Source organism: Zonotrichia leucophrys, chromosome 1A (assembly GCF_028769735.1).
Source record: "Zonotrichia leucophrys gambelii isolate GWCS_2022_RI chromosome 1A, RI_Zleu_2.0, whole genome shotgun sequence".
NCBI classification, from domain to species: domain Eukaryota; kingdom Metazoa; phylum Chordata; class Aves; order Passeriformes; family Passerellidae; genus Zonotrichia; species Zonotrichia leucophrys.
This window is the reverse complement of record NC_088170.1, coordinates 71,599,422-71,627,028: the sequence shown is the minus strand read 5'-3', so window position 1 is coordinate 71,627,028 and position 27,607 is coordinate 71,599,422. Positions and strand designations below refer to the sequence as shown.

General features: G+C 41.1%; 1 protein-coding gene and 1 long non-coding RNA gene across 3 annotated transcripts in view; one reads left to right on the top strand and one right to left on the bottom strand.

Moving 5' to 3' along the window:
- COPG2 (COPI coat complex subunit gamma 2) overlaps nt 1-18,476 on the bottom strand; it is a 93,857-nt gene extending 75,381 nt beyond the window's left edge. The window contains exons 1-5 of the mRNA XM_064703101.1: nt 18,368-18,476; nt 15,738-15,790; nt 14,287-14,367; nt 7,016-7,087; nt 4,977-5,056 (exon numbers count right to left, since the gene is read on the bottom strand). Coding sequence (XP_064559171.1) covers nt 4,977-5,056; nt 7,016-7,087; nt 14,287-14,367; nt 15,738-15,790; nt 18,368-18,404 — 323 coding nt within the window. The 5' untranslated portion in view covers nt 18,405-18,476. The remainder of the gene's footprint in view (nt 1-4,976; nt 5,057-7,015; nt 7,088-14,286; nt 14,368-15,737; nt 15,791-18,367) is intronic.
- Nucleotides 18,477-18,615: 139 nt separating this feature from the next.
- LOC135458257 (uncharacterized) lies at nt 18,616-22,747 on the top strand. 2 transcript variants are annotated; one of them, XR_010442883.1, is made up of 3 exons: nt 18,616-18,800; nt 21,860-22,181; nt 22,568-22,747. It is a non-coding gene; the product is annotated as an uncharacterized LOC135458257 (long non-coding RNA). The 2 variants fall into 2 exon arrangements; XR_010442884.1 differs by lacking the exon at nt 18,616-18,800 and adding an exon at nt 20,766-20,856.
- Nucleotides 22,748-27,607: the final 4,860 nt, after the last annotated feature.

Below are 27,607 nucleotides of genomic sequence, written 5' to 3'. Positions count from 1 at the left end.
GGACTGTGTGACATCCACCCCAATCCCACAGGGATTTTGTGACATTCACCCCAATCCCACAGGGATTGTGTGACATTCACCCCAATCCCACAGGGACTGTGTGACATCCACCCCAATCCCACAGGGATTTTGTGACATCCACCCCAATCCCACAAGGATTTTGTGACATCCACCCCAATCCCCAGGGATTTTGTGACATCAATCCCACAGGGATTTTGTGACATCCACCCCAATCCCACAGGGATTGTGTGACAGCCACCCCAATCCCACAGGGATTGTGTGACATCCACCCCAATCCCACAGGGATTGTGTGACATCCACCCCAATCCCACAGGGACTGTGTGACATCCACCCCAATCCCACAGGGATTGTGTGACATCCACCCCAATCCCACAGGGATTTTGTGACATCCACCCCAATCCCACAGGGATTTTGTGACATCCACCCCAATCCCACAGGGATTTTGTGACATCCACCCCAATCCCACAGGGACTGTGTGACAGCCACCCCAATCCCACAGGGATTTTGTGACATCCACTCCAATCCCACAGGGATTTTGTGACACCCACCCCAATCCCACAGGGATTTTGTGACATCCACCCCAATCCCACAGGGATTTTGTGACATCAATCCCACAGGGATTTTGTGACATCCACCCCAATCCCACAGGGATTTTGTGACATCCACCCCAATCCCACAGGGATTGTGTGACATCCACCCCAATCCCACAGGGATTCTGTGACAGCCACCCCAATCCCACAGGGATTTTGTGAAATCCATCCCAATCCCACAGGGATTTTGTGACATCCACCCCAATCCCACAGGGATTTTGTGACATCAATCCCACAGGGATTTTGTGACATCCACCCCAATCCCACAGGGATTGTGTGACATCCACCCCAATCCCACAGGGATTTTGTGACATCCACCCCAATCCCACAGGGATTTTGTGACATCCACCCCAATCCCACAGGGATTTTGTGACATCCACCCCACTCAGCTGCTCTGCCCCTGCTAAGGAACAGCCTCCTCATAATCAGCAGGATTATGTCAAATGTCAAATTCATTTGACATTTATCAAAATCAAAATAAATGCACAATCCCTTGAATTGTTGTGCCATGGCCTGCTTTGTTTAGCTCATTCTCTTTCTTGTTCCACAAGGAATTTTCATTTAGAAATACCGAGCAAAGTTCACTTTGGTTTATTTTCTATATTCCTAAAGCTGTTCAGCAATCCCACAACAGATGCGATTTTTGCTCTGGCAACAGCTGCAATGATTTTTGCAGTTAAAAAATTAAGAGTTCACTCTTAAAAAAATCAAGAGTTCTGAATGAACTGGGATTTGCTCTGCATTTTTTAAATTGCTCTGACTGCAAAGTCCCAGCCCAAGCTGCGACAAACCAGGAATTAAAAACCCCCAACACGCTAAACCACAGGAAAACAAAGTAACAACCACAGGATAAACTGAATTCTGCCAGAGAGAGGGGACAAAATAACAACCAGAGGTGAATCACAGAACTGCTGTGTCCCTACAAAACCTCAGGGAGCTGCAGCCCCTTTTCCAGAGGGGGAAAATCCTTTTTCCAGGGTTCACTTTGGTTTATTTTCTATATTTCTAAAGCTGTTCAGCAATCCCACAACAGATGTGATTTTTGCTCTGGCAACAGCTGCAATGTCGATTTTTGCAGTTAAAAAATTAAGAGTTCACTGTTAAAAAAATTAAGAGTTCTGAATGAGCTCTGCTTTTCTTTAATTGCTCTGACTGCAAAATCCCAGCCCAAGCTGTGACAAACCAGGAATTAAAAACCCCCAACACGCTAAACCACAGGAAAACAAAGTAACAACCACAGGATAAACTGAATTCTGCCAGAGGTGAATCACAGAACTGCTGTGTCCCTACAAAACCTCAACTGCAGCCCCTTTTCCAGAGGGGGAAAATCCTTTTTCCAGGGTTCACTTTGGTTTATTTTCTATATTTCTAAAGCTGTTCAGCAATCACACAACAGATGCGATTTTTGCTCTGGCAACAGCTGCAATGATTTTTGCAGTTAAAAAATTAAGAGTTCACTCTTAAAAAAATTAAGAGTTCTGAATGAACTGGGATTTGCTCTGCTTTTCTTTAATTGCTCTGACTGCAAAGTCCCAGAAATTACAAACCCCCAACACGCTAAACCACAGGAAAACAAAGTAACAACCACTTGATAAACTGAATTGTGCCAGAGAGAGGGGACAAAATAACAACAATTCTGAGGTGAATCACAGAACTGCTGTGTCCCTACAAAACCTCAACTGCAGCCCCTTTTCCAGAGGGGGAAAATCCTTTTTCCAGGGTTCACTTTGGTTTATTTTCTATATTTCTAAAGCTGTTCAGCAATCCCACAACAGATGTGATTTTTGCTCTGGCAACAGCTGCAATGATTTTTGCAGTTAAAAAATTAAGAGTTCACTCTTAAAAAAATCAGAGAGTTCTGAATGAACTGGGCTTTGCTCTGCATTTTTTTAATTGCTCTGACTGCAAAGTCCCAGAAATTAAAAACCCCCAACACGCTAAACCACAGGAAAACAAAGTAACAAATACAGGATAAACTGAATTCTGCCAGAGAGAGGGGACAAAATAACAACCAGAGGTGTCCCTAGAAAACCTCAACTGCAGCCCCTTTTCCAAAGGGGGAAAATCCTTTTTCCAGGGTTCACTTTGGTTTATTTTCTATATTTCTAAATCTGTTCAGCAATCCCACAACAGATGCGATTTTTGCTCTGGCAACAGCTGCAATGATTTTTGCAGTTAAAAAATTAAGAGTTCACTGTTAAAAAAATCAAGAGTTGTGAATGAACTGGGCTTTGCTCTGCTTTTCTTTAATTGCTCTGACTGCAAAGTCCCAGGAATTACAAACCCCCAACCCGCTAAACCACAGGAAAACAAAGAAACAAATACATGATAAACTGAATTCTGCCAGAGAGAGGGGACAAAATAACAACCAGAGGTGAATCCCAGAACTGCTGTGTCCCTACAAAACCTCAGGGAGCTGCAGCTCCTTTTCCAGAGGGTGAAAATCCTTTTTCCAGGGTTCACTTTGGTTTATTTTCTATATTTCTAAAGCTGTTCAGCAATCCCACAACAGATGCGATTTTTGCTCTGGCAACAGCTGCAATGATTTTTGCAGTTAAAAAATTAAGAGTTCACTCTTAAAAAAATCAAGAGTTCTGAATGAACTGGGCTTTGCTCTGCTTTTCTTTAATTGCTCTGACTGCAAAGTCCCAGGAATTACAAACCCCCAACACCCTAAACCACAGGAAAACAAAGTAACAAGCACTTGATAAACTGAATTCTGCCAGAGAGAGGGGACAAAATAACAACCAGAGGTGAATCACAGAACTGCTGTGTCCCTACAAAACCTCAACTGCAGCCCCTTTTCCAGAGGGGGAAAATCCTTTTTCCAGGGTTCACTTTGGTTTATTTTCTATATTTCTAAATCTGTTCAGCAATCCCACAACAGATGCGATTTTTGCTCTTGCAACAGCTGCAATGATTTTTGCAGTTAAAAAATTAAGAGTTCACTCTTAAAAAAATTAAGAGTTCTGAATGAGCTCTGCTTTTCTTTAATTGCTCTGACTGCAAAATCCCAGCCCAAGCTGTGACAAACCAGGAATTACAAACCCCCAACACGCTAAACCACAGGAAAACAAAGAAACAAATACATGATAAACTGAATTGTGCCAGAGAGAGGGGACAAAATAACAACCAGAGGTGAATCACAGAACTGCTGTGTCCCTACAAAACCTCAGGGAGCTGCAGCCCCTTTTCCAGAGGGGGAAAATCCTTTTTCCAGGGTTCACTTTGGTTTATTTTCTATATTTCTAAAGCTGTTCAGCAATCCAGCAACAGATGCGATTTTTGCTCTGGCAACAGCTGCAATGATTTTTGCAGTTAAAAAATTAAGAGTTCACTCTTAAAAAAATCAAGAGTTCTGAATGAGCTCTGCTTTTCTTTAATTGCTCTGACTGCAAAGTCCCAGAAATTAAAAACCCCCAACCCGCTAAACCACAGGAAAACAAAGTAACAACCACAGGATAAACTGAATTCTGCCAGAGAGAGGGGACAAAATAACAACCAGAGGTGAATCACAGAACTGCTGTGTCCCTACAAAACCTCAACTGCAGCCCCTTTTCCAGAGGGGGAAAATCCTTTTTCCAGGTTCACTTTGGTTTATTTTCTATATTCCTAAAGCTGTTCAGCAATCCAACAACAGATGCGATTTTTGCTCTGGCAACAGCTGCAATGATTTTTGCAGTTAAAAAATTAAGAGTTCACTCTTAAAAAAATCAAGAGTTCTGAATGAGCTCTGCTTTTCTTTAATTGCTCTGACTGCAAAATCCCAGCCCAAGCTGTGACAAACCAGGAATTACAAACCCCCAACACGCTAAACCACAGGAAAACAAAGTAACAACCACTTGATAAACTGAATTCTGCCAGAGGTGAATCACAGAACTGCTGTGTCCCTACAAAACCTCAGGGAGCTGCAGCTCCTTTTCCAGAGGGTGAAAATCCTTTTTCCAGGGTTCACTTTGGTTTATTTTCTATATTTCTAAATCTGTTCAGCAATCCCACAACAGATGCGATTTTTGCTCTGGCAACAGCTGCAATGTTGATTTTTGCAGTTAAAAAATTAAGAGTTCACTCTTAAAAAAATCAAGAGTTCTGAATGAACTGGGCTTTGCTCTGCTTTTCTTTAATTGCTCTGACTGCAAAATCCCAGCCCAAGCTGTGACAAACCAGGAATTAAAAACCCCCAACACGCTAAACCACAGGAAAACAAAGTAACAACCACAGGATAAACTGAATTCTGCCAGAGAGAGGGGACAAAATAACAACCAGAGGTGAATCACAGAACTGCTGTGTCCCTACAAAACCTCAACTGCAGCCCCTTTTCCAGAGGGGGAAAATCCTTTTTCCAGGGTTCTGGAAGGTTCCCACCTGCTGGTGACAATGATGACATCCTCAGAGATATTGGCCATCTCCTTGATTGTCAGGTAACACATTCTTCTGAGGGTTTGCTGGGGAAATAGAAAGAAAAAGATGAAACTCAATGGTAATTAGGAGTTTGAAAAGAGAAATGAAGGAAAAAAATTAAATATTTCACTTTGAAAGGGAAAGAAGCTTTTAAACAAAACACATGGTTTTCAATTCAAAGTTAAAAGTGCAGAACTTTATTGGATCCCTGGATAAGAGCCAAACTCCCTGACATCAAACAAATCAGAGGAAGACATCAATGTTTGGTAAAATGATAAGAACTGACACAAAAACTCATTATAATTATCAAAGAAGTGATGCAGCATATCTGCACTCAGAAGCCTCACAATCATCAGTTAAAAGCTTTGAAAATGATTTTGTTATTGTAAAAAAAAGGAAACACACGTGCAGTGTTGACATGAAGTATTTGAAAAGAATTAACTTTATATTTTTATAAATATATATATCATAATAATAAATAAACTTTGTATTTTTATATAATAAATAAATAACTAAAAATATATTTATATAATAAATTTTATATTTATATATTATAATATATATAATAATATATAATATATAATAATATAATATATATTATAATATATAATATAATATATATTATAATATATATATTATATATTATATTTATATAATACAAAAATAAGAATAATAACTTTATATATATATATTTATAACTATATAACTATATATATATATTTATATATATAACTATATATATATATATTTATAAATATATATTTTACTTAATAATGTGGATGTGAGAAACACTTCAAACACACTGCACTCCCAAAAATGCTGGGACATCTTTGAACAGCTCCACCTTCCTTGGACAAATCCCTAATGAGCAAACCCTTTCTAATTAAAGTTAATGAGCCCCATCCCATGGAAGACACTGCAGAAGAGATCACAGGAGGCCTTCACACTCTGCTGAGCCCAAAGCTCAATTCCCAAACTCAATTCCCAAATCATTTTTAGGGTTTTTAGGTGCATTTTTAGTGCACCTAAAAAATCTCTTCTTTCCCTTGTAAAATTAAAGTAAAAATCTCTTCCTTCCCAAAGTAAAAGCAGAAAAGCTAAGAAATCTTGAATTTGAACTGATGTGGGCTTTGCTAAAAATTAAGCACCAAATTTGAGAACTTAAGTCATACAAACACTGAATAAACATTGGGCCAAATCCCTGTGGTTTGTGTGCAGGTTTTATTTTGTCTTTGAGGAGAAAACATTGGCTCATTTTAGTGACACACTCACAGGGAGAGATGAGGAAAATGAGAGAAGCTGCAAGTGAGCATCTCTTACACTGCTTTTTGAGAAGTGGAGATGGATTCTGGCAGTACCAATGTACTGTAAAATGAAATTCTTGATGCATTTTTCTCCCATTAGAAAAACAATTTACATCTTAGAATAAATACAGCCAAAATTAATAGCCTCAATGAGCTCAAGGTTCTGATCTGCAGGTACTTTGGGAATTCCATTTTCCATGAAGCAGATGGAGATTTGCAAGGGAAGCCACAAGCACTGAGTGGCACTAAATTGGGAATTTAGCTGGAAAATACAAAACCATGGCTAATTCCAAGTGCTGCACCTGTGAGATATCCTGTCCTTGGGCCTGGCTGTGGTAGGATAACAAACAGTGAAAAAGAGATGAGAAAAGAGAGATGGAACCCCTGAGGAATGAGGAATTCATGGTATAGTTTAACCAACAGATTGCTTGGCTTACAGAATATTCATAAGCTTATTATTATGAATATTATTATTTGCTGTAGAAGTGTTTGATGCTTTTCTTCAATAAACTGGACCTGTGATGAACCAGCTGGTGTCCTGTCTTTGTCACCAGCACTCATTTTACAGCACTAATTCATTCCCTCAGAGCCCACAGAACAAGCACAGGTTGTTATCCAGCCCTTTATTCCCCCAGCAGAGCTCCTCCTGTGCCTCCCACACCCCGAATTCCAGGCTTGGCAGCTCCTCCAGGTTCTTACATCGTTGGACTGAAACAATCTGGTCATGGCAAAAAAAGCTTCCGTGGCTTCCGTGGTCCCAAAGTGTTCACCCTGCAAGCAGCAGAGAGGAAAAGCAGGAATTAAAACCCAGCTCCTTTTCCAATGCCCTCCCACACGGCAGGAATCTCTCCTTGGAGATTTTCTCCTGGAAGGAACCATCCTGTCCTTCCCAGGGAATCCACAATTCTCTGCTCCAAACAACCTCCATTCACAGGGATGGAAAGTTCCCAAGGAGTTTTCCTTGTGGAAAACATCTTTCCCACGAAAAATATAAAATATTTCCCAACAAAATATTATTCAGATTAATTCTGGATGCAGAGAAACCCAGCTCCTTTTCCAGCAGGAATCTCTCCTTGGAGATTTTTAAACACTTCCAGCATTTGCTGCTTTCTCTGTTTCACTGTGAGATTTGGCATCTCTATTGACTAATGGGATGGGAATCACTAATAATAAATGTGAAATATTTCCCACTAAAATATTATTCAAATTCATTCTGGATGCAGAGAAACCCAGCTCCTTTTCCAATGCCCTCCCACACAGCAGGAATCTCCCCTTGGAGATTTTCTCCTGGAAGAAACCACCCAGGGAATCCACAATTCTCTGCTCTCCCTCCACAGGGATGGAAAGTTCCCTGTGGAAAACATCTTTCCCACTAAAAATATGAAATATTTCCCACTAAAATATTATTCAAATTCATTCTGGATGCAGAGAAACCCAGCTCCTTTTCCAGCAGGAATCTCTCCTTGGAGATTTTCTCCTGGAAGAAACCATCCTGTCCTTCCCAGGGAATCCACAATTCTCTGCTCTCCCTCCACAGGGATGGAAAGTTCCCAAGGAGTTTTCCCTGTGGAAAACATCTTTCCCACTAAAAATATGAAATATTTCCCACTAAAATATTATTCAGATTAATTCTGGATGCAGAGAAACCCAGCTCCTTTTCCAATGCCCTCCCACACAGCAGGAATCTCTCCTTGGAGATTTTCTCCTGGAAGAAACCATCCTGTCCTTCCCAGGGAATCCACAATTCTCTGCTCCAAACACCCTCCATCCACAGGGATGGAAGGTTCCCAAGGGGTGTTCCCTGTGGAAAACATCTTTCCCACTAAAATATTATTCAAATTCATTCTGGATGCAGAGAAACCCAGCTCCTTTTCCAGCAGGAATCTCCCCTTGGAGATTTTTAAACACTTCCAGCATTTGCTGCTTTCTCTGTTTCACTGTGAGATTTGGCATCTCTATTGAATAATGGGATGGAAATCACTAATAATAAATGTGAAATATTTCCCACTAAAATATTATTCAAATTCATTCTGGATGCAGAGAAACCCAGCTCCTTTTCCAATGCCCTCCCCACACAGCAGGAATCTCTCATTGGAGATTTTCTCCTGGAAGAAACCATCCTGTCCTTCCCAGGGAATCCACAATTCTCTGCTCTCCCTCCACAGGGATGGAAAGTTCCCAAGGGGTGTTCCCTGTGGAAAACATCTTTCCCACTAAAAATATGAAATATTTCCCACTAAAATATTATTCAGATTAATTCTGGATGCAGAGAAACCCAGCTCCTTTTCCAGCAGGAATCTCTCCTTGGAGATTTTTAAACACTTCCAGCATTTGCTGCTTTCTCTGTTTCACTGTGAGATTTGGCATCTCTATTGACTAATGGGATGGGAATCACTAATAATAAATGTGAAATGTTTCCCACTAAAATATTATTCAAATTCACTGTGGATGGAGAAAAATCCAGCTCCTTTTCCAATGCCCTCCCACACAGCAGGAATCTCTCATTGGAGATTTTCTCCTGGAAGAAACCACCCAGGGAATCCACAATTCTCTGCTCTCCCTCCACAGGGATGGAAGGTTCCTAAGGAGTTTTCCCTGTGGAAAACATCTTTCCCACTAAAAATATGAAATATTTCCCACTCAAATATTATTCAGATTAATTCTGGATGCAGAGAAACCCAGCTCCTTTTCCAGCAGGAATCTCTCCTTGGAGATTTTTAAGCACTCCCAGCATTTGCTGCTTTCTCTGTTTCACTGTGAGTTCTGGCATCCCTATTGACTAATGGTATGGGAATCACTAATAATAAATGTGAAATATTTCCCACTAAAATATTATTCAGATTAATTCTGGATGGAGAAAAATCCAGCTCCTTTTCCAATGCCCTCCCACACAGCAGGAATCTCCCCTTGGAGATTTTCTCCTGGAAGAAACCATCCTGTCCTTCCCAGGGAATCCACAATTCTCTGCTCCAAACGCCCTCCATCCACAGGGATGGAAAGTTCCCAAGGAGTTTTCCCTGTGGAAAACATCTTTCCCACTAAAAATATGAAATATTTCCCACTCAAATATTATTCAAATTCATTCTGGATGGAGAGAAACCCAGCTCCTTTTCCAGCAGGAATCTCCCCTTGGAGATTTTTAAACACTTCCAGCATTTGCTGCTTTCTCTGTTTCACTGTGAGATTTGGCATCTCTATTGACTAATGGGATGGGAATCACTAATAATAAATGTGAAATATTTCCCACTCAAATATTATTCAGATTAATTCTGGATGCAGAGAAACCCAGCTCCTTTTGCAATGCCCTCCCACACGGCAGGAATCTCTCACTGGAGATTTTCTCCTGGAAGGAACCATCCTGTCCTTCCCAGGGAATCCACAATTCTCTGCTCCAAACAACCTCCATTCACAGGGATGGAAAGATCCCAAGGAGTTTTCCCTGTGGAAAACATCTTTCCCACCAAAAATATAAAATATTTCCCACTCAAATATTATTCAAATTCATTCTGGATGCAGAGAAACCCAGCTCCTTTTCCAGCAGGAATCGCTCCTTGGAGATTTTTAAGCACTCCCAGCATTTGCTGCTTTCTCTGTTTCACTGTGAGATTTGGCATCTCTATTGAAAATGGGATGGAAATCACTGATAATAAATATGAAATGTTTCCCACTAAAATATTATTCAAATTCACTCTGGATGCAGAGAAACCCAGCTCCTTTTCCAATGCCCTCCCACACAGCAGGAATCTCTCATTGGAGATTTTCCCCTGGAAGAAACCATCCTGTCCTTCCCAGGGAATCCACAATTCTCTGCTCTCCCTCCACAGGGATGGAAAGTTCCCTGTGGAAAACATCTTTCCCACTAAAAATACGAAATATTTCCCACTAAAATATTATTCAAATTAATTCTGGATGGAGAGAAACCCAGCTCCTTTTCCAATGCCCTCCCACACAGCAGGAATCTCTCCTTGGAGATTTTCTCCTGGAAGAAACCACCCAGGGAATCCACAATTCTCTGCTCCAAACGCCCTCCCTCCACAGGGATGGAAGGTTCCTAAGGAGTTTTCCCTGTGGAAAACATCTTTCCCACTAAAAATATAAAATATTTCCCACTCAAATATTATTCAGATTCATTCTGGATGCAGAGAAACCCAGCTCCTTTTCCAGCAGGAATCTCTCCTTGGAGATTTTCTCCTGGAAGAAACCATCCTGTCCTTCCCAGGGAATCCACAATTCTCTGCTCCAAACGCCCTTCACAGGGATGGAAAGTTCCCAAGGAGTTTTCCCTGTGGAAAACATCTTTCCCACTAAAAATATGAAATATTTCCCACTCAAATATTATTCAGATTCATTCTGGATGCAGAGAAACCCAGCTCCTTTTCCAGCAGGAATCTCTCCTTGGAGATTTTTAAGCACTCCCAGCATTTGCTGCTTTCTCTGTTTCACTGTGAGATTTGGCATCTCTATTGACTAATGGGATGGGAATCACTAATAATAAATGTGAAATATTTCCCACTAAAATATTATTCAGATTAATTCTGGATGCAGAGAAACCCAGCTCCTTTTCCAATGCCCTCCCACACAGCAGGAATCTCTCATTGGAGATTTTCCCCTGGAAGAAACCATCCTGTCCTTCCCAGGGAATCCACAATTCTCTGCTCCAAACGCCCTTCACAGGGATGGAAGGTTCCTAAGGAGTTTTCCCTGTGGAAAACATCTTTCCCACTAAAAATATGAAATATTTCCCACTAAAATATTATTCCAATTCATTCTGGATGCAGAGAAACCCAGCTCCTTTTCCAGCAGGAATCTCTCCTTGGAGATTTTTAAACACTTCCAGCATTTGCTGCTTTCTCTGTTTCACTGTGAGATTTGGCATCTCTATTGACTAATGGGATGGGAATCACTAATAATAAATGTGAAATATTTCCCACTAAAATATTATTCAGATTCAGTCTGGATGCAGAGAAACCCAGCTCCTTTTCCAATGCCCTCCCACACAGCAGGAATCTCTCATTGGAGATTTTCTCCTGGAAGAAACCATCCTGTCCTTCCCAGGGAATCCACAATTCTCTGCTCTCCCTCCACAGGGATGGAAAGTTCCCAAGGAGTTTTCCCTGTGGAAAACATCTTTCCCACTAAAAATATGAAATATTTCCCACTAAAATATTATTCAAATTCATTCTGGATGCAGAGAAACCCAGCTCCTTTTCCAATGCCCTCCCACACGGCAGGAATCTCACTTCATTGTATTCTTAACTTGCTTTGGATCACATCCAAAATCCATTGCTATCAATGGCAGTTTTCTGACCTATGTTAAGGAGAGCTGTATCTGGCTCTTAATGATCTAAAAAAGTTTTATTATTATCCATAATTCTGTCTGCCACACTGAAACACTGAAACACTTCCAGCATTTTCTGCTTTCTCTGTTTCACTGTGAGATTTGGCATCTCTATTGACTAATGGGATGGGAATCACTAATAATAAATGTGAAATATTTCCCACTAAAATATTATTCAGATTCATTCTGGATGCAGAGAAACCCAGCTCCTTTTCCAGCAGGAATCTCTCCTTGGAGATTTTTAAACACTTCCAGCATTTGCTGCTTTCTCTGTTTCACTGTGAGATTTGGCATCTCTATTGACTAATGGGATGGGAATCACTAATAATAAATGTGAAATATTTCCCACTAAAATATTATTCAAATTCACTCTGGATGGAGAAAAATCCAGCTCCTTTTCCAATGCCCTCCCACACAGCAGGAATCTCTCATTGGAGATTTTCTCCTGGAAGAAACCATCCTGTCCTTCCCAGGGAATCCACAATTCTCTGCTCTCCCTCCACAGGGATGGAAAGTTCCCAAGGAGTTTTCCCTGTGGAAAACATCTTTCCCACTAAAAATATGCAATATTTCCTACTAAAATATTATTCAGATTAATTCTGGATGCAGAGAAACCCAGCTCCTTTTCCAGCAGGAATCTCTCCTTGGAGATTTTCTCCTGGAAGAAACCATCCTGTCCTTCCCAGGGAATCCACAATTCTCTGCTCTCCCTCCACAGGGATGGAAGGTTCCTAAGGAGTTTTCCCTGTGGAAAACATCTTTCCCACTAAAAATATTAAATATTTCCCACCAAAATATTATTCAAATTCACTCTGGATGCAGAGAAACCCAGCTCCTTTTCCAATGCCCTTCCACACAGCAGGAATCTCTCCTGGGAGATTTTTAAACACTTCCAGCATTTGCTGCTTTCTCTGTTTCACTGTGAGATTTGGCATCTCTATTGACTAATGGGATGGGAATCACTAATAATGAATGTGAAATGTTTCCCACTAAAATATTATTCAAATTCACTCTGGATGCAGAGAAACCCAGCTCCTTTTCCAATGCCCTCCCACACAGCAGGAATCTCTCCTGGGAGATTTTCTCCTGGAAGAAACCATCCTGTCCTTCCCAGGGAATCCACAATTCTCTGCTCCAAATGCCCTTCACAGGGATGGAAGTTCCCAAGGAGTTTTCCCTGTGGAAAACATCTTTCCCACTAAAAATATGAAATATTTCCCACTCAAATATTATTCAAATTCACTCTGGATGCAGAGAAACCCAGCTCCTTTTCCAGCAGGAATCTCTCCTTGGAGATTTTTAAACACTTCCAGCATTTGCTGCTTTCTCTGTTTCACTGTGAGATTTGGCATCTCTATTGACTAATGGGATGGGAATCACTAATAATAAATGTGAAATATTTCCCACTCAAATATTATTCAAATTCATTCTGGATGCAGAGAAACCCAGCTCCTTTTCCAATGCCCTCCCACACAGCAGGAATCTCTCCTTGGAGATTTTCTCCTGGAAGAAACCATCCTGTCCTTCCCAGGGAATCCACAATTCTCTGCTCTCCCTCCACAGGGATGGAAGGTTCCCTGTGGAAAACATCTTTCCCACTAAAAATATGAAATATTTCCCACTCAAATATTATTCAGATTCATTCTGGATGCAGAGAAACCCAGCTCCTTTTCCAGCAGGAATCTCTCCTTGGAGATTTTTAAACACTTTCAGCATTTGCTGCTTTCTCTGTTTCACTGTGAGATTTGGCATCTCTATTGACTAATGGGATGGAAATCACTAATAATAAATATGAAATATTTCCCACTAAAATATTATTCAAAATCATTCTGGATGCAGAGAAACCCAGCTCCATTTCCAATGCTCTCCCACACAGCAGGAATCTCTCATTGGAGATTTTCTCCTGGAAGAAACCATCCTGTCCTTCCCAGGGAATCCACAATTCTCTGCTCTCCCTCCACAGGGATGGAAAGTTCCCAAGGAGTTTTCCCTGTGGAAAACATCTTTCCCACTAAAAATATGAAGTATTTCCCACTCAAATATTATTCAGATTAATTCTGGATGGAGAGAAACCCAGCTCCTTTTCCAATGCCCTCCCACACAGCAGGAATCTCCCCTTGGAGATTTTCTCCTGGAAGAAACCATCCTGTCCTTCCCAGGGAATCCACAATTCTCTGCTCTCCCTCCACAGGGATGGAAAGTTCCCTGTGGAAAACATCTTTCCCACTAAAAATATGAAATATTTCCCACTAAAATATTATTCAGATTCATTCTGGATGCAGAGAAACCCAGCTCCTTTTCCAATGCCCTCCCACATGGCAGGAATCTCACTTCATTGTATTCTTAACTTGCTTTGGATCACATCCAAAACCAATTGCTATCAATGGCAGTTTTCTATGTTAAGGATTATCTGGCTCTTAATGATATAAAAAAGTTTTATTATTATCCATAACACTGTCTGCCACACTGAAACACCAAACATTTCCAGCATTTGCTGCTTTCTCTGTTTCACTGTGAGATTTGGCATCTCTATTCAATAATGGGATGGGAATCACTAATAATAAATGTGAAATATTTCCCACTAAAATATTATTCCAATTCACTCTGGATGCAGAGAAATGCTGACACTTGCCTGGTTCAGCAGGTACAGGATCTTGGTAAGGATGTGGAGGCATCTCCGTGGGTTTATGGGGGTCTCATTGAAGAGCCGTGCCTGGAAATGAAACAAATTCTGCTTGAACAGATCCCAACAATGATTATTTCTCTTTAACACCAAATTCAGTGAATCTGATTCCAGCAGAGCAGCTTGTCATTTTTATTTGTATTATATGTGTCTTAGAGAATGTGTTCAAAATTAAAAGAATCTGTTTCCAGCTGGGCAACATGTAATTTTTATTTGTATTAAATATGAGGCTCAGAAAATGTGTTCAAAATTCAGTGAATCTGTTTCCAGCCAAGCAGTTTGTAATTTTTATTTGTATTAAATATGAGGCTCAGAGAATGTGTTCAAAATTCAGTGAATCTGTTTCCAGCCAAGTAGTTTGTAGTTTTAATTTGTATTAAATGAGTCTCAAAGAATGTGTTCAAAATTCAGTGAATCTGTTTCCAGCAGAGCAGCTTGTAATTTTTATTTGTATTATATGTGTCTTAGAGAATGTGTTCAAAATTAAAAGAATCTGTTTCCAGCTGGGCAACATGTAATTTTTATTTAATATGAGTCTCAGAGAATGTGTTCAAAATTAAATGAATCTGTTTCCAGCTGGGCAATATGTAATTTTTATTTGTATTAAATATGAGGCTCAGAAAATGTGTTCAAAATTCAATGAATCTGTTTCCAGCCAAGGAGTTTGTAATTTTTATTTGTATTATATGTGTCTTAGAGAATGTGTTCAAAATTAAAAGAATCTGTTTCCAGCTGGGCAACATGTAATTTTTATTTAATATGAGTCTCAGAGAATGTGTTTAAAATTCAGTGAATCTGTTTCCAGCTGGGCAACATGTAATTTTTATTTGTATTAAATATGAGTCTCAGAAAATGTGTTCAAAATTCAATGAATCTGTTTCCAGCCAAGTAGTTTGTAGTTTTAATTTGTATTAAATGAGTCTCAAAGAATGTGTTCAAAATTCATTGAATCTGTTTCCAGCAGAGCAGCTTGTAATTTTTATTTCTATTAAATATGAGTCTCAGAGAATGTGTTCAAAATTAAATGAATCTGTTTCCAGCTGGGCAACATGTAATTTTTATTGGTATTAAATCTGAGTCAGTGTAAATATGAGAATGGGTTCTTGCATCTCTCATTTGCAGCAATCTGAACAGAGCACAAACAGCTCAATTTGCCATCTGGAAGAGGCAAAAATGCCCCAAAATAAAACATTTTTTCTTCAGGAAGAGCCCCCTGAGATGCCACACGCCCATATGGGAGGCAGCATGTCCCCTAATTACCCTAAAACCCCTCATTAACTGCAGATAAAATGAATTTACTGACACTTTGGGTGGGTTTCACTGAGCTCTATGAATTTGCCGTGCACATTTGCCCACAAGCAAGCAGGAATTACACAGAATTATCCTGGGATTATCCCTACCTCCTGAAGCACAGCACTCTTCTCCAGATGCTGGAAAGGGTTGGAGCCACTGCCTGGGGAAAGAGAAACCTCTGAGGTGTGGAAATGAATTCTCACACCCCTGAGCACACAGGAACAGCCCCAAAATTCCACAAAATCACCCCAAACCTGTGCCATTCCTCTGGGAATAACTGATGTTAGCCAGCAGCTTTGAATCCACTTCCTTAAGTGGTAAATTCAGAGTTACAGAAAGAATAAAGGTAAAAAAACCCCAAACTTGAGAGGAAGAAAATTGTTTGCTATTTCAAACCTTTAATACCTATTGTTACCTTTCATATAGCAAATATTTTTAATACTTCTTAATACATAGATGGCCTTTACATAGAACTATTTCCTTTTCCCACTTTCCTAATTTCATTATAATTATCATTATAAACTTATAATTTCCTAATCCACTTGTTTTTATTATAATATTATATATATTATTATATATCATTATATCTATTATATTATATATTTTATTTTAAAATATATTACATATTATATTATATTACATTATATTACATTATATTATATTACATTATATTATATTACATTATATTACATTATATTACATTATATTATATTACATTATATTACATTATATTATATTACATTATATTACATTATATTACATTACATTATATTATATTAGTTATATATAATATAATATAACATAACATAACATAACATAACATAACATAATATAATATAATGTAATGTAATGTAATATAATATAATATAATATAAACTATATTGTGATATCATATAATACATCATTATTTAAATTATATATAATATATATAAAACAAAAATAAAAATTTTAGAACAGTAACTAATACTTGGTCTTTACCTTCTTCTTCCTAAGTTTAAATAATGTTTTGTAATTTAAAAAAGTCCGCGTTACAAACTCCAGATAATTAGGTATTAAATGAAAAGTAAAAATAATTGAAATTTAATTTCTCAATGAAATAATTCAGCCTTTATAAACCTTATATTAAAAAAATCACTATTTTACAACTTTTAATTAAATACTGTAAAAGTCACAACTTATAAATTAAAAAATAACAAACATCTAAACCTAAACACAGAATTCTATCTCTAACACTTCAATCCCAATTTTAACAAAAATAGGAAAAAACCCCAAAAAACAACAGCAGGGTGCTCCAAGCTTTGCCCTTGGGCATTCCAGGGCTAGGGCTATTATATAGGGTTTGTTATAGAAATATATAGGGTTTCTTCTATTCTATAGGGTTTGTTATAGAAATATATAGGGTTTCTTCTATTCTATAGGGTTTATTATATAAATACATGCAATCAATTCTCTCTTCTTTTTTTTTTAGGGGTGCAACATCTGCACTGAGCAGAGACAGGGACAAAACCCTCTCTAAAAAGGGAGCAAAAAGGGAGAGCAAACAGAGCCCAGTTCCTTTGGATTTGTCACCAGAGGGGAGAAATCCTTTGTCAGTCAGTGCCTCCAGCTGAAACACGAATTCTGCTGAGCTGGGAGAGGTGAGAGCCCACAGAAGCACGGCATGGGCTGGAAGGAGGTGTAAGGATCATTCACTTCCACCTCCTGTCACCAGCAGCGACATTTCCACCAGCCCAGCCCGCTCCAGCCCAGCCTGGGGCACTGGCAGGGATGCAGGGGCAGCCACGGCTGCTCTGCGAATTTTATTTCAGCTCAGCATTTCCCTCAGCTCAGCATCTCCCTCAGCTCAGCATCTCCCTCAGCTCAGCATCTTCCTCAGCACATTCCTCAGCATCTCCCTCACCTCAGCATCTCCCTCACCTCAGCATCTCCCTCAGCACCTTCCTCAGCATCTCCTTCACCTCAGCATCTCCCTCAGCACCTTCCTCAGCATCTCCCCACACCTCAGCACATTCCTCACCTCAGCATTTCCCTCATCTCAGCATCTCCCTCACCTCCAAACCCCCCTCAGCATCCCACTCACCATCTCCTCAGCTCAGTACCTCTCACCCCAGCATCTCCCTCACCTCAGCATCTCCCTCACCTCAGCACCTTCCTCAGCACCTTCCTCACCTCAGCATCTCCCTCACCTCAGCATCTCCCTCAGCACCTTCCTCAGCATCTCCCTCACCTCAGCACCTCTCACCATCTCCCAGCTCAGTACCTCTCACCAGCTCAGTACCTCTCAGCACAGCATCTCCCTCACCCCAGCATTTCCCTCACCTCAGCACCTTCCTCACCTCAGCATCTCCCTCAGCATCCTCCTCACCTCAGCACCTCCCTCAGCATCTCCCTCACCTCAGCATCTCCCTCAGCACCTTCCTCACCTCAGCACCTTCCTCACCTCAGCACCTTCCTCAGCATCTCCCTCACCTCAGCACCTTCCTCACCTCAGCATCTCCCTCAGCTCAGCATCTCCCTCACCTCAGCATCTTCCTCAGCACCTTCCTCAGCATCTCCCTCACCTCAGCATCTCCCTCACCTCAGCATTTCCCCACACCTCAGCATCTCCCCCGCAGCTCAGCACCTCCTCATCTCCACACCGCGTTCACCTCAGCACCCCCCTCACCCCAACCCCCGCCGTCTCCTCAGCCCCCTCCCGGCCCCAGCACCGCTCCCCTCGCCGCCAGCCCCCCCGTACCGGACTCCTCGTCCTTTTTATCGAACTTCTTGATCATGGCGGCCCCGCTCCCGCTCCCTCCGAGCGCCGCCGCCTCCGCAGCCCCGCCGGAAGCCCCGCCCACGTCCGGCTCTCTGGCATCTGATTGGGCAGCGGCGCTGTCAATCAATCCCGGCGCTTTCCGTCTCGCCAAGCCACGCCCTCAGCCGCGCGCTGAGGGGCGGGGCCATAGTGAGGGCGCTTCTTAAAGGAGCCGCGTCGTTATTTGGTGAGGGGAGTGAGGTTCCGCTGGCCGATAGAGAGAAAAGTAAATAAATAAATCAACGATCTACGCTCCTGGCCAAGAAACGGAAACTCCTGTGGTGTTCTCACGGAATTTATGTGGAATTGACATCGAATTCACGTGGAATACCCGTGACAATCCAACCCTCTGGGGCCTTTGGCAATAGCTGGGGTGAGTCACAAGTAACTCCTGTGTAACTCTTATGTAACTCACATTTCACTCCCATGACAAACCACACATTGAACCCCTTGGCAAAAAAAACCCCCAAAAAAACTCCCGTGTAACTCATGTGTTAACAAGTTAACAGAGTTAACTCTCAAGACAAAAAAACCATTGAGCCCACTGGCAAAATAAAGGATTGCCATTAATCTCCCAAGTAACTTCCGAGTAACTTTTGTGTAACTCACAGGGAACTCACCAGTAACTCTCATGTTACTATCCAGACTAAACAACCATAGCAGCCCGTTGGCAAAAAAAGGATTCTCATTAATGTTCCCATGTAACTCATGTGTAACTCACAAGGAACTCACATGTAAATCCCAAGTAATTCCCAATTAATTCCCATGTAACTTGTGTAATTCTCAAGGAACTCACAAGTAACTCTTAAATAACTTTCTAGACAAAACAACTATTTGAGCTTTTGGCAAAAATAAAAAAAAAATAAAAGATTCCCATTAATCTCTCAAATAACTCCCATGTAACTTGCAAGGAACTCACATGAAAATCCCAAGTAATTCCCAATTAATTCCCATGTAACTTGTGCAGCTTGCAAGGAATTCACTAGTAATTCTCACCTAACTCTCCATATAAAACAACATTTAAGCCCATTGCCAAAAAAAAAAAAATTCCCATTAATGTCCAAAGTAATTCCCATATAATTCCCATGTAACTCATGTGTAACTTGCAAGGAACCGACATATAATTCCCATGTAATTCCCAAGAAATTCCCTTGTAACTCATGTATAACTCACAAGGAATTGACATTTAATTCCCATGTAATTCCTATGTAATTCCCAAGTAATTCCCATGTAATTCCCAATTCATTCCCATGTAACTCATGTGTAACTCAGAAATAACTCACATGTAAATACAAAGTAATTCCCATGTAACTCATCTGTAACTTGCAAGGAACCCACATGTAATTCCTAAGTAGTTCCCAAGTAATTTCCATGTAATTCCCAAGTAATTCCCAAGTAATTTCCATGTAATTCCCAAGTAATTCCCATGTAATGTATGTGTAATTCATGTGTAACTCACACGTAACTCTTTTAACACATCAAGCATTTGAGCCCCTTTAGAAAAATGCCTCAAGTCATGCCAGGGCAGGTTTAGGTTGGATGTTGGGAAAATTCTTTGTTGGGAAAGTTTGTGCCCATTCCCAGAGGGATTAAACACCCTGGGGATGTGGCACTTGGGGACACGGGCAGTGCTGGGAATGGGACTAAGTTTTCCCTAAAATATGAGAGAAATTAAAAGAAAAAAATTATATATTTATATATATATATATATACACATATATATATATATATGGGATATAAAATATATATAATATATAATATAAATTATATTAATGATATGATATAATATAATATAATATAACATAATACAACATAATATAATATAATATAATATAATATAATATAATTCTATAATATAATACAATATAACATAACATAACATAACATAACATAACATAACATAACATAACATAACGTAACATATATACTATAATACAATATATATATGCTATATGCTATATGCTATATGCTATATGCTATATTATATATTATATATTATATATATTGTGTTATATAGCATATAGCATATAGCATATAGCATATATTATTTTAAACATAGTCCCTGCCTGTATCCTGTTAAATCCAGCAGCAGCGACTTGGACAGGCTGGAGCACAAAGCCATGAGCCCATTTTTTAATTTTCTTCCCAAAGCTGAATTTTTCATGGTATTTTAGGACCCTGACAATGAAAAACTGCTGAATTTCATCCCATTTTCCTGACTTCTCTTGCTTGTGATCCACGATGCAGGGAGTTGTAAAAACTGCTGGGGTAATTTATGAGTTCTTAAACTCAATTCTGGTTCTTTCCTGTGCTGCTGAGCCAGGTTTGAGAGCCCAGACAACAATTCTGGGCAGGACACCAGGAGTGGAGTGGCCTTTCCTGCCACATCCTACTCCCGACAGAATTATTTCCTCCTGAATAACCCCCTGGTAAATAAATGCAGATAAACTCCATGGTTTCCAAATAAAGAGACTGGAGTGGTGAATGGGTCCATTCAGTGCCTTTCCCCTCAAACTGAGGAAAGAAATCAACCTTAAAATGTCAGGGATTATTTCAAATTTCTGGTTTCCCTTCCCATTCCCTGTCTTCAGCATTTTTAACATATAACATATAATAAATAATACATAATATATTATGTAATATGTAATATGTAATATGTAATATGTAATATAATATATAATATATAATATATAATATATGATATATAATATATAATATATAATATACGTTATGTAATATATTCTCTATTTTTTTAAAATATATTCTATTTTTATTTTATTTAATATGTTATATTTTATATAATATATAACATATATTTTACATAATATACTAAATTCTATATCATATATTAGTGTTTATATTATAATATGAATATTATATAATAATTATATATATTTTAGATATTAGATATAAATAATATATTATTATATTATATTATTGCATTGCATTGCATTGCATTGCGCTGCATTGCATTGCATTGCATTGCATTGCATTATATATATAACACTTATAACAGGTATTATTATAATATATAAAATGTATTCCATATTAAATACATTTAATATATACTAAATATATCAATATATTTAACATACTTAATATATTAAATTATTTTATGGTTTTGACATTTTTCATCTATTATAAATTATATTTTATTATATAGTATCATATATTAAATATGTTATATATTATATGTGTATAACATTAGATATATTACACATCACAATATAGAATATAATATGATATAATGCTGTAATGTAATATAATGCAATGTAATGTAATGTAATATAATGTAATGTAATGTAATATAATATAATGTAATGTAATGCAATGCAATGTAATGTAATGTAATGTAATGTAATGTAATATAATATAATATAATATAATATAATATAATATAATAATATTGTGAGATATTTATCCCACATCCAGGATATTTATCCCAGGATTTATCCTCCCAGGATGAGGAGGGAGAACAACCACCCACAGGGATGCTGTGGATGCTTCCCAGCCTGCTCCTGCCACGCTCCCAACTCCGGGGTTTCCATTAAAAATCGGGAGTTTGTAATCTCAGCCTGCTCCTGCCACGCTCCCAACTCCGGGGTTTCCATTAAAAATCAGGAGTTTGTAATCTCAGCCTGCTCCTGCCACGCTCCCAACTCTGAGGTTTCCACTCAAACTCGAGGATTTCTCATCTCAGCCACCTGCAGGAACAGGAATTGTTCCAAAGCAAATCCCTCAGCAAATGTCACAGGCAAGTTTTTCCAGCAGTTTTTCTTCCTCTTTAACACACCATCTCCTTCAAGTGCTTGTAGAGGTCAAGGAGAACATCCCAGCTTTAATTCCAAGGGGAATATTTGGGGTTTTGCACAAGTTTTTCCAGTGATTTAACACAGGCTTATATTCAAGAATCCCAAGCTATCAGAATTCACAGCTGTTGGTAGCAGAGCCAAGTGGAATTTGATAATTATTGACTTTAAAGATAAACTTTAAAAAGAAGGGGAGAAGGAAACAAACCCCATGTGATGGACATTTATTTATTTATTCCTAGAAAGTGAAGGTGCAAGGGTCCATACAAATCTTCCCTCTTCCTTCTCACCCTCAGAGAACAAAACAATGTGTGAATTCATTTTGTTGCAGGAGAAACCCTCTGGGAATGTTATTTCAGTGAAAAAGGGATGTGTCCAAGCCTCCAGCTGGAATTTTCACCACCTCCTGTTTTGTCACTGCTCCTCCCTCCTAGAGCAGCATCAAATAATTGAGTTGGATAAAATAAAACCTGGGACCAAAATCTGCTTTCATTCTCTTTGGGAAAAAGCTGCTTCTCAAAAGCAGCCTCACATCTGAGAACTGAAAGCTCCCAGACCAGAAGCTGAGACCTGAAGCAACACCAAAACAACCCGGTGGTTTCACGGGTGCTTTCCCTGGCACGGAAACGGAGCTGAAATGAAGAAATCCCCGCGGAGATCCCCTGAGCCCAGCCCAGCCCCGCTGCATTCCCGGGCTGTCACACTCCTGACTCTCCAGCACGGAGAGATTTCCCTTGGCAAGGCTGCAGTCTCTCTAGCCTGAGGTCACCAATGCAGCACAGACACCTCGTTTGTACCAATTCTGCCAAATCCCAGCCAAAACAGGAAATGGTTGCTGGAAAACTGCAGCAAGTGTTACACGTGGTGTATGTTAGCTTTTATGAGAGAATGACCTTGCAATGCTTAGCACTGGATCTTCTCCTTCTCCTCTTTCTTCTTCTCCTTCTCCTTCTCCTTCTCCTCCTCCTTCTCCTCCTCCTTCTCCTTCTCCTTCTCTTCCTTCTTCTTATTCCTTTTCACCTTCTTCTCATTCTCCTTAGTTTTCTCCTTCTCTTTCATTTCTCCTTCTCCTTTCCACCTTCTCCTTCCTTTTCTCCTTCTCCTTCTTCTCTTCCTCCTCCTTCTTCTCCTTCCTTTTCACCTTCTTTCTCCTTTTCCTTCCTTTTCTCCCTCTCCTTCTCTTCTCCTTAATTTTCTCCTTAATTTTCTCCTTCCTTTTCTCCTTCTTTCTCTTTTTCCTTCTCCTTCCTTTTCTCTTCTCCTTCTTCTCTTCCTCCTCCTTCTTTTCCTTCCTTTTCACCTTCTTTCTCCTTTTCCTTCCTTTTCTCCCTCTCCTTCTCCTTAATTTTCTCCTTCCTTTTCTCCTTCTCCTTCTTTCTCTTTTTCGTTCTCCTTCCTTTTCTCCTTCTCCTCCTCCTTCTCCTTCCTTTTCACCTTCTTTCTCCTTTTCCTTCCTTTTCTCCCTCTCCTTCTCTTCTCCTTAATTTTCTCCTTCCTTTTCTCCTTCCTTTTCTCCTTCTCCTTCTTTCTCTTTTTCCTTCTCCTTCCTTTTCTCCTTCTCCTCCTCCTTCTTCTTCCTTTTCACCTTCTTTCTCCTTTTCCTTCCTTTTCTCCCTCTCCTTCTCTTCTCCTTAATTTTCTCCTTCCTTTTCTCCTTCCTTTTCTTCTTCTTTCTCTTTTCCTTCTCCTTCCTTTCTCCTTCTCCTTTCCTTCTCCTTCTCCTTCTCCTTCTCCTTCTTCCTTCTCCTTCCTTTTCTCTTCTCCTTCTCCTTTTTCTTCTCCTCCTCCTTTCTCCTCCTTTCACTCTCTCCTTTTCTTCCTTTTCTCCCTCTCCTTCTCTTCTCCTTAATTTTCTCCTTAATTTTCTCCTTCCTTTTCTCCTTCTCCTTCTTTCTCTTTCACCTTCTCCTTCCTTTTCTCCCTCTCCTTCTCTTCTCCTTCTCCTTCTCCTCTTCCTCCTCCTCCTTCTCCTTCCTTTTCACCTTCTTTCTCCTTTTCCTTCCTTTTCTCCCCCTCCTTCTCCTTAATTCCTTCCTTTTCTTCTTCCTTCTCTCCTTCTCCTTCTTTCTCTTTCTCCTTCCTTTTCTCCTTCTCCTTCTCCTCCTTCTTCTCCTCCTTCTTCTTCCTTTTCACCTTCTCCTCCTCATTCTCTTTCATTTTCACCTTCTCTTTCTCCTTTTCCTTCCTTTTCTCCTTTTCTGTCCTTTTCTCCTTCTCCTTCTTCCTTTTCACCTTCTCCTCCCCGTTCTCCTTCCTCTTCTCCTTCTTCTCCTCCTTCTCCTCCTTCTCCTTCTCCTTCTCCTCCTTCTCTCATTAAAAAAAAAAAAAAAATCATAATTCCCATAACACAAAATGTTACCACTGGAATTTTTTCCTTTCTCCATCTCTCTTCATTTCCAGGGCAACATTTTGACTTTTCCAGGTGTCTCCAAGCACAACGGGCAGCGCTGCCTCGGGGAACAGAATCTGGGCCCAGCAAGTGCTCCTTGCTGGATTAAAAGGAGGTAATTAAAATGAAAGTAATTAACCTGATGGGAAACCATCCCAGGCTGCCAAACACAGACCATTTCCTGGGACCATTTTCTCTGAGCACACTGAATTATCAGGCATGAATCACAGTCCCAAATATTCCTGGGAGGGTGAACTCACATCCTGAGCATGTTTTCAGTGCTCAGTGCAGGAACCTGGGAGAGCTGATAAGAAATTAGGTAAATCCTGCTTCAATCCTCTCAGGTAAACAAAAGCTGATTAATCACTGGGGTTTGGACCATTCTGCTCCTTGAGGCAGAGTTTTGGTTTCTCTTTCTGGAATAAGAACACAAAGAAGTATTTTTATCCTGGAAGGAGATGGATCCTCATCCCTGGTACTTTAAAACAAGGAGTTTGTCTTGCTTTGGACACTAATCTCTAGCCCTGACTTAAAATCCAGCTTTTTTTACCCAGGAATCTCCAGTTCAAGAGTAACATCCAAGAACACAAAACCCTTCCATGAGCTGCATCCAAGGGGAAACCTGGAACTCCTCAACCCTTCCCCCTGTGCTGCTGCATCCTCCAGCTTCCCTTCCCTGGAGCTGCTGGGGGGCCTCAGGAATTCCCACCTGGATGCTGAAGTGTCCCTTCAGCTGGACAGGGAAGCATCCCTTGATCCCCCCAGGAACTGATGCATGGAAAAGGTGGGAGAATTGTCCACACCAAGAGCCCCAGCTGCCTGAGCAAGGTGAGGAACAAGGGATAATCCTCATTCCCTGAAGGCTTGGAGTGTCACAGCCTGGAATCATCCCAAGTGGAAATGCACCATTGTTAGCAGAGCTTTGAAAACAAAATCTTCCAGTAATTCCCAGCTGGAGTTGTCCCAGGGTGGAAACTTCCTGATGACTTATGGGAAATCAGGGAATCTGAGAATGGCTTGGAAAGGATCCCAAGGATCACCCAGTGCCACCCCAGCCATGGCAGGGCCACCTGGAGCCCTGGAATGTGCTGGGAGCTCTCCCTGGAGCCTTCTCCAGGCTGAAGGGCTGGTGCAGAGGGCCTGGTGTTAACCACGGATCTGGTTAATGAAATGGCTGCTGTAATTGGAGCAAACCCTACCCATGTAAATGTTCAAATAGTCAATGATTCAGTGCTGCTAAAACCCCTTGTGCCCTCATCCTTTTGCACCCTGTCCACCACCAGACCCCATATTAATAATTCTGAATTGATTCTGACCTGGTGCTCATTTCATCCATGTGAGAAATAATAGAATGGACTGAGCCAGGAACAGGGGCTCCAGCAGAGCTGCAGAGGGACTGGGGACAAGGCCTGCAGGGACAGCACCCAGGGAATGGCTCCCACTGCCAGAGGGCAGCCATGGGTGGCATCTTGGCAATGAGCAATTCCTGCCTGGGCTGGCATTGCCAGAGCAGCTGGGGCTGCCCCTGATCCCTGCAGTGCCCAAGGCCAGGCTGGAGCAGCCTGGGATGGTGGGCTTGGAATGGGATGGGCTTGAAGGGCCCTTCCCACCCAAACCATTCTGGCATTTGGGACACTCAGAATCCATCCCCAGGGGTTTTTATGGAAGTTGGGGATGGCAAAGGGAAGGGAGACCCTTCCTGGAGTGCTGAGATTGCCAGTGAAGCCCCCAGAGCCCAAAATCCCTTCCTGGAGAGGAGTCGGGGTGGGGATGGATCCAATGCCAGGCTGGGAGAGCTGGGAATGGAGGGAATTCCCTGGAGAGGGAGCCTGGGCTGGGATTTTGGGAAGGGATTCCCAGAGCAGCTGGGGCTGCCCCTGATCCCTGCAGTGCCCAAGGCCAGGCTGGAGCAGCCTGGGATGGTGGGAGGTGTCCCTGCCATGGCAGAGGGATGGCAAAAGATGATTTTAAGATCCCTTCCCACCCAAACCTTTCCATAATTTAATGAAATTTATATTAAAGTCTGGTTTTGCCAATTCCACTGATGGTGGTGGTGACGAGACAGGGGTGACAACCCAGCCCAAAAATTGCTTCCCAGATGTTCAAAGCCCTTGAAAGCAGACAATCCCTAAGGCATGAGCTTGGATGTGGGGTGGATGAATCCAAAGGTGAATTCCTCTGGAGATCCAGATGCTGTGCCCAGCCCTTGCTGTTCTCCCTGTCCCAAGGGAAGGATCCTTTGGGATCACATCCTGGTGCTGGTGCTGGATGGGAAGGATCCTTTGGGATCACATCCTGGTGCTGGATGGGAAGGATCCTTTTGGATCACATCCTGGTGCTGGATGGGAAGGATGCTTTGGGATCACATCCTGGTGCTGGATGGGAAGGATCCTTTTGGATCACATCCTGGTGCTGGATGGGAAGGATCCTTTGGGATCACATCCTGGTGCTGGTGCTGGATGGGAAGGATCCTTTGGGATCACATCCTGGTGCGGGATGGGAAGGATCCTTTGGGATCACATCCTGGTCCTGGTGCTGGATGGGAAGGGTCCTTTGGGATCACATCCTTGGCCTGGTGCGGGATGGGAAGGGTCCTTTGGGATCAGATCCTGGTGCTGGATGGGAAGGATCCTTTGGGATCAGATCCTGGTGCTGGTGTGGGATGGGAAGGATCCTTTGGGATCACATCCTGGTGCTGGATGGGAAGGATCCTTTGGGATCACATCCTGTCCTGGTTCTGGATGGAAAGGATCCTTTGGGATCACATCCTGGTGCGGGATGGGAAGGATCCTTTGGGATCACATCCTGGTGCTGGATGGGAAGGATCCTTTGGGATCACATCCTGGTGCTGGATGGGAAGGATCCTTTGGGATCACATCCTGGTGCGGGATGGGAAGGATGCTTTGGGATCACATCCTGGTGCTGGATGGGAAGGATCCTTTGGGATCACATCCTGGTGCTGGATGGGAAGGATCCTTTGGG